At 47.2% G+C, this 6050-nt stretch overlaps 1 protein-coding gene across 1 annotated transcript; it reads left to right on the top strand.

The window, feature by feature from the left end:
• The first annotated feature begins 1213 nt into the window (after positions 1–1213).
• Tdgf1 (teratocarcinoma-derived growth factor 1) lies at positions 1214–5812 on the top strand. Its single transcript, XM_029543649.1, has 5 exons — positions 1214–1433; positions 2174–2308; positions 2762–2876; positions 2969–3078; positions 4695–5812. Exons 2-5 carry the CDS (start codon positions 2176–2178, stop codon positions 4808–4810), a joined length of 474 nt encoding a protein of 157 aa, XP_029399509.1. The 5' UTR covers positions 1214–1433; positions 2174–2175; the 3' UTR covers positions 4811–5812.
• The last annotated feature ends 238 nt before the right edge of the window (positions 5813–6050 follow it).

The following is a 6050-nucleotide window of genomic DNA, read 5'->3' as shown; positions in this document are numbered from 1 at the left end:
TGTGTGTGTGTGTGTGTGTGTGTGTGTGTGTGTGTGTGTGCCCGTGCGTGCCCACATGCGCCCGCATGCACGCTCATATATATACTTGAGTTGAGGTTGGGCCATGACTTACTGGAATCAGATCCTTTCGGTTCTGGGCCTCCAACTCAGGTTGTAAAGCACCTTCTGGGCTTGTCCCATCAATCATGTCGGTGACTGCCAGAGAAATAATGCTTTTCTTCTCTTGCATAAGTAATATTGATGTTGCAGCCTAATCAAGACTGCCTCTAAATGTTAATGGGAGAGATAAATTCAATACTTAAAAACATTAGGAATAACAACCCAATTGAACTTGGAACCATTTCAGGTGACAAAACAAGTTTTTCCCAGTGGAGCTGGGCGTTGGACCAGGGCTTGCGTGTGGTAGGCAAGTGTTCTCCAGCCCCAGCCCATACAGCCGTTTAAGAATTTATATATGCAAGCAATGCACTGTGGAAAAATATGCAGCTTATGCGGAGTATAATTTTTTAGCTTTTTAATTTTATAACTTTAAAATTTTGTGTAAGGGTGGGGCCTAAGGAATATACATGATGAAATATTGGATGCTGGGGCCTTGTTTTAAGTAGTTAATGCAAAACACAGCCCTTGTTCTGAAGAGTAAGAGTTTATTCCGAGCGTGTAGGGATGGCCGTGGCTTGGGAACAAGGATTCATATTGCCCTAAATGAACATGGAAGAGGTTATATGAGCTCCTTGGTAGTCACAGAACAAAAGAAAGTATAAATCTGACTTGTAGACATTACTGTGCACGTGTAAATAATGTAAACATTAGCTGTATCAGTGAAGACGTCGGGTAGGGTTCCAGACTCAGTTTTTTCTGGAGCTGTGACCTGGGTACACTGCTTCATCCCAGTGGTTTTTATGTGACCATCAAAAGGATACTAAGTCAGAGAGAGAGAGGTTCAGGATAAACAGCCGCCACATGGCCATTAAACATAGCCCCAGGACACTTAGGGCTGCTAGTGCGCAGCTTTCCAACTCTACAATCACAGTCACTCTACATGTGGTTCTTTTTAAAGATTTAATTATGTATACAGCGCCCTGCCTGCATGTGTGCCTGCGGCCCAGAAGAGGGCAGCAGATCTCATTTTAGATGGGTATGAGCTACCGTGACGAGGAATTGAACTCAGTGCTCTTAACCTGAGCCTTCTCTCCAGCCCTAACATGTGGCTTTTTTTAGAGAGGGAACTTCTGTCCAGTTTTGTTACTGGGGACAGCGCTGAAGAAGCTAGGTGGTGCTGTTCAGGGTCTCCTCCGTGGCCTGTGCCCTCACGCAGAACGCCCCGAAGCCTCCCGTTTCCTGTTTTGTTTTGCTAACTGATGTTCAATCTTCTTCTCCCAGTGTGGTTTTGCTTGTGGCCATTTCCAATGTGTTTGAATTTGGACCCGTTGCTGGTGAGTTTTCTTTCTTTCTTTTTTTTTTTGTTTGTTTGTTTGTTTGGGGTTCAGGCGTTTTGTTTTGTTTTGTTTTTTCCCCGGGGGAAGGAAGAAAGGCTTCCAGACAGGGTTTCTCTGTGTAGCCCTGGCTGGCCTGAAACTCACTGTGTAGACCAGGCTGGCCTTGGACTCAGATCCACCTGCCTCTGCCTCCGGAGCTCTAGGATTAAAGGCGTGCGCCACCATACACACGTATGCGCATGCGTGCACTTTTCTCTCTCTTTTTTTTTTTTTGTAAGGACCTTGTACCCCAGCCTGTTTAGGGACTCACAACACAGCCAAAGTTGAGCTTAAACTCCTGATTCTTCAGCCTCTGCCTCCCAAATTCACTACCAAATCTAGCAGAGGTTTTGCTTGATTTTTTTTTTTTTTTCTTTTGTTGCCATTGTCGATCATGTGGTAGATGATTTATCCCAGGCTTCCCACCTATTGGACATACTCCCAGGTTACCCTCCACCCCACCCCCTCTGCATTGGGATTAACCCTTATGCTTACTTAGCACACTGCTGTTCAGCTACATCCTCAGCCCTTAGTGTTTGGGGACAGGGCTGCTCAGTGTTGCCTCTCACTGGATTCTTCCTCCTCCTCCTGAGTGTGGAGACCTTTGGCAAGCACCTCCGTAGTTGCTGGGGGTGGTGGTGGGGGTGTTTTTTTTATGAACACCAACAGTATTTTGTGGCCTAAAATATATAATACAGGGATGGGCCGCCGCGAGCTGCCTGTTCGGTCTCCGAGAGACCTTGCCATCGGAGATAACAGCATTTGGGACCAGAAAGAGCCTGCCGTACGCGATCGGTCTGTCCAGTTTGTGCCTTCCGTGGGCATACAGAACAGTAAGACTTTAGCCTTAATCCATCTCTGTCATGGCCCTTGACACAGCTCTGAAGTAACCCTTACCTCAGGAGACATGATGCCTGAGTTAGCAGCTGGGTGGGTTGTACTAGCTTGTTACATAAAGGTGAGTGAGGCGTGTGTGTGTGTGTGTGTGTGTGTGTGTGTGTGTGTGTGTGTGTGTGTGNAGAGAGAGAGAGAGGTCCCTGAGAGTCTCTGATGTTCAGTTTCTCTCCTGATGCCACTTGATGCTGGGACCAGCTAACTATCTGACCATCAGACTGGGTAACCGATCTGGTCCAAACATGAAAGTTATTTCCCTGAAAGGTAGATTAGCATGCTACAGGTCCCTCTTAGTACTCTGGGGAGTGAATGCCAGAGTGCTGCATGAACCTTTGCTTATGGGCTTTTCAGTCCTCCACCTGCCCTATGGCTTGCCTTCTCTTACATTTCAGGTAAGTTGCTTAATAAAACTTGCTGTCTGAATGGAGGGACCTGCATCCTGGGGTCCTTCTGTGCCTGTCCTCCTTCCTTCTATGGACGCAACTGTGAATACGATGTACACAAAGAGTAAGCACTGTTGAGGGGGACCAGGGCTGGGTGGTGGGGAGGGAAGGAGGAAGAGGGATTTCTGACAGTGGGTGTTGTCACTTTTCTCCCAGGCACTGTGGCTCTATCCTCCATGGCGCCTGGCTGCCCAAGAAGTGTTCCCTGTGCAGATGCTGGCACGGCCAGCTCCACTGTTTTCCTCAGACCTTTCTACCTGGCTGTGGTAAAGCAACTGTCCCTCTTTCTTTAATCCTGTCAGATCTTTCAGATCCCCGAGGGCCTCCCTTTCTCCTCAGGTTCTGCTAGAGCCTTCTTCATGGCCTGACAGGACCTGCCAGCCAGCCAGACCTCTGCTTATAAAATAGCATGAGGGCACCAGGGGCATACAGCCTAGCAATCCTTGGTGGGTGCTCTCAGATGCTGGGTCCTTAGGGAATGCTCCTTTAGCTAGAAACCCTGGGAAAGGATTCTTTAGATCCGTCATAGTGGTCCAGGGTCATTGGTGGATGATACCTTAAGTATATGAGGTCCCAACGTGTGAGATCCTTGAGGGTGCTCCCTCAGGCACAGGTCATTCAAATGTGGGGATCTTAGTGGGCATGTCCCAGATGCTAGGTCATTGAGGAATGTTCCTAAAGTACTGGCTTGGAGAGGGAATGACCCCTCGGGTACAGAGAGAGCTGTTGGTGTGCGATCCCTGATACAATGGATCTTTAGGAGGCATGGGGTCCTGGCTGAAGGACACTCCCTCAGCCCCTACTGTCCCACCACCTACATAGTCCCCACACATCTACTTGAGACTGATGGTCAGCGGGCTTCTGCTGGAGACAATGAACAGAAAAAGACCTAGCCGTGTGGACAGGAAGAAATGACTTCTGCTGTCTATTCCTTTGGGCAGAAGATTCCCAACAGACTCTGGGGTGGCCATTTAGTTAGAGCCCAACCCTACAACTAGTCCTTCCTGTACTTTGGTTTTGTTTTGTTTTTGATAAAATATCTCATTCTGTATCCCAGGCTGGCCTGGAATTCACTCTACAGTCTAAGCTGGCCTCAAACTCCCATCAGTCCTCCTGCCTCAGCCTCTATAGTGCTGATCCAGGAATGCACCATTAGCCCAGGATCTGCCTGCACTTTGACCCCACTGGTGACCTTTTCAGACAAGGTCTTACCAGGTAACTCTGGCTGGCCCAGAACTCAAGAGATCTGCCTGCTTCTGCCCCATCCCACCCCCAAAGCTGGGGTTGAGAACCACAACTGGTGGTTCTTGGCATCCTGGGAGCTGGTCACAGCACCCTTCATCTTACAGATCTGAAGGCGACAATGACAAAGGGGATCAGGACATAGAAGAGAGCAGAGGAACAGTGATGTCCCCACTCCATGTGGCTGGGGCTTTTTTTGAGCAATTCACATCTAGACTCTTATAATTGACTGTTGTGCAAGTTCATTAAGCAAATCAAAATGTTGTGTCAGTGTCTTTACCACTGCATCCCGGGTATTGTGTATAGATTAGCAAAGGACGGTAGAGTGATTAGATGAATGGGGGCCATATTTATTTTCTTCCTGGAATTTAGGTCCTGAGATGTGTTGTCCCCTTACCAGAACCTAGCCAAGGTCTGCACTGTCTTTGCAATAGAAAATACTCAGGGAAGAGTCAGTTAACAGTGGGTCTGTGGTTTTGGTGTAAGATCTGCGGGGGCATGCGAGTGTTACGTAGCTACTGCTGATCTTGTAGGTAAGTACACGGTCTTCATCGAGTTAGGCCCAGTTCTGGATCGTGAAGGCAGCGGGGTAAACGGCTGGAGGGACTTCCTTTAATGACTGAGTATCTCAACCTTTCAGATGGTTACGTGATGGACCAGGATCTCAAAGCATCCAGGACTCCGTGTCAAACGCCGTCTGTGCCCACCACTTTTATGCTAGCTGGTGCCTGCCTTTTTCTTGAAATGAAAGTATAGGTGTCATGTGACTTCCATGCCAGTGCCATAGCAAAGATGTCATTCATCTTAATGCTCACAGTGAATCCCTAACATTACCCCTCAAAATGCTAACTAGGCCTTTCCTCTGCACGGCCCCTTCTCTTTCTGGATGTGCTGGCTGTAAAAACTATGGGTGTGTGCCAAGCACTGTAACCCTGAGTTACATCCCTAGCCTAAAAGCTACTCTAAAAATGTGCTGTCTGCCATAGCCTGTGTTTCTTGATAGAAGTAACTCTCTTACTTTTCTTCCTAAGGCTTTTAAACAGTTCCGAAGGTTATTAAGTCCTAATGTGCAACTGGAAGTAAATTCAGAGTAGATGAAAACAGCTAAATTATCTTTAGAAAGGGAGGTGGTGGTGCCAACCTTAAGTCAGGCAGAGGTAGTTGGGTTTCTCAGTTCCAGAACAACCAGGTCTACACAGAGAAACCCTGTCTCAGAAAAACAAGGAAGGAAAACTACTAAAAGAAAATTAATGGACCAGGCATTGTGGCAGATGGCTTTAATTCTAGCCCTCGGGGTAGGGGTAGGAGAATCTCAGAGTTCAAGGCCAGTAGAAGTAATGGGTCTGTGCAGAGGGAACAGCAGATGGAGAAGCGACTAAGACTGGGGAAACGGAATGGATTGTTGGATGTTTACGAGGGTACTGAGAAGAGAATTTAAAAGCTAAGTCCTTCAGCCAAGCATGGTGGTGCACATATTAGTAAGGTCAGTTCTCAGGAGGCTACAACAGGAGGACTACTAAGAGCTCATGGCCAACCTGGGCTATGTACTGAATACCAGGTCAACAAAGACTGGATGGCAAGACCCTCACAGAAAACCCAAACATCTGAGTCTCTCCTGCATAAGTATGAAAGCTTTCTCCAAGCTATACAATTATGTCAACTGTTGTGGAGGAAAGAAAATGTTTATTATTGTAGTAGTAAACCAGATTATAAAAAGCACATATTGTCAAGTCAGCTTTTATAATATATTGTTCATGAATATGCACAGTAAAAATGGGAACTCTGGTGAACAAAATGTGAGTAGTGTCTTTCTTTTTGTTTTTGTTTTTTTTTTGTTTTTCGAGACAGGGTTTCTCTTTGTAGCCCTGGCTGTCCTGGAAGTCACTTTGTAGACCAGGCTGGCCTCGAACTCAGAAATCCGCCTGCCTCTGCCTCCCGAGTGCCGGGATTAAAGGCATGTGCCACCACGCCTGGCTGAGTAGTGTCTTTCTAGGTG

Source organism: Mus pahari, chromosome 10 (assembly GCF_900095145.1).
Source record: "Mus pahari chromosome 10, PAHARI_EIJ_v1.1, whole genome shotgun sequence".
Lineage (NCBI taxonomy): Eukaryota > Metazoa > Chordata > Mammalia > Rodentia > Muridae > Mus > Mus pahari.
Note: the sequence above shows the minus strand (reverse complement) of the source record. Positions and strands in the feature narration are given on the sequence as shown.

What these genes read in the sequence shown, in the direction of transcription:
- Tdgf1 (XM_029543649.1), top strand. Translation starts at nt 2,176, where the DNA reads ATGGGCCGCCGCGAGCTGCCTGTTCGGTCTCCGAGAGACCTTGCCATC. An exon ending in TTCCGTGGGCATACAGAACA is followed by an intron (nt 2,309 to 2,761) that starts GTAAGACTTTAG and finishes CTTACATTTCAG; the next exon opens with GTAAGTTGCTTAATAAAACT. An exon ending in GAATACGATGTACACAAAGA is followed by an intron (nt 2,877 to 2,968) that starts GTAAGCACTGTT and finishes CTTTTCTCCCAG; the next exon opens with GCACTGTGGCTCTATCCTCC.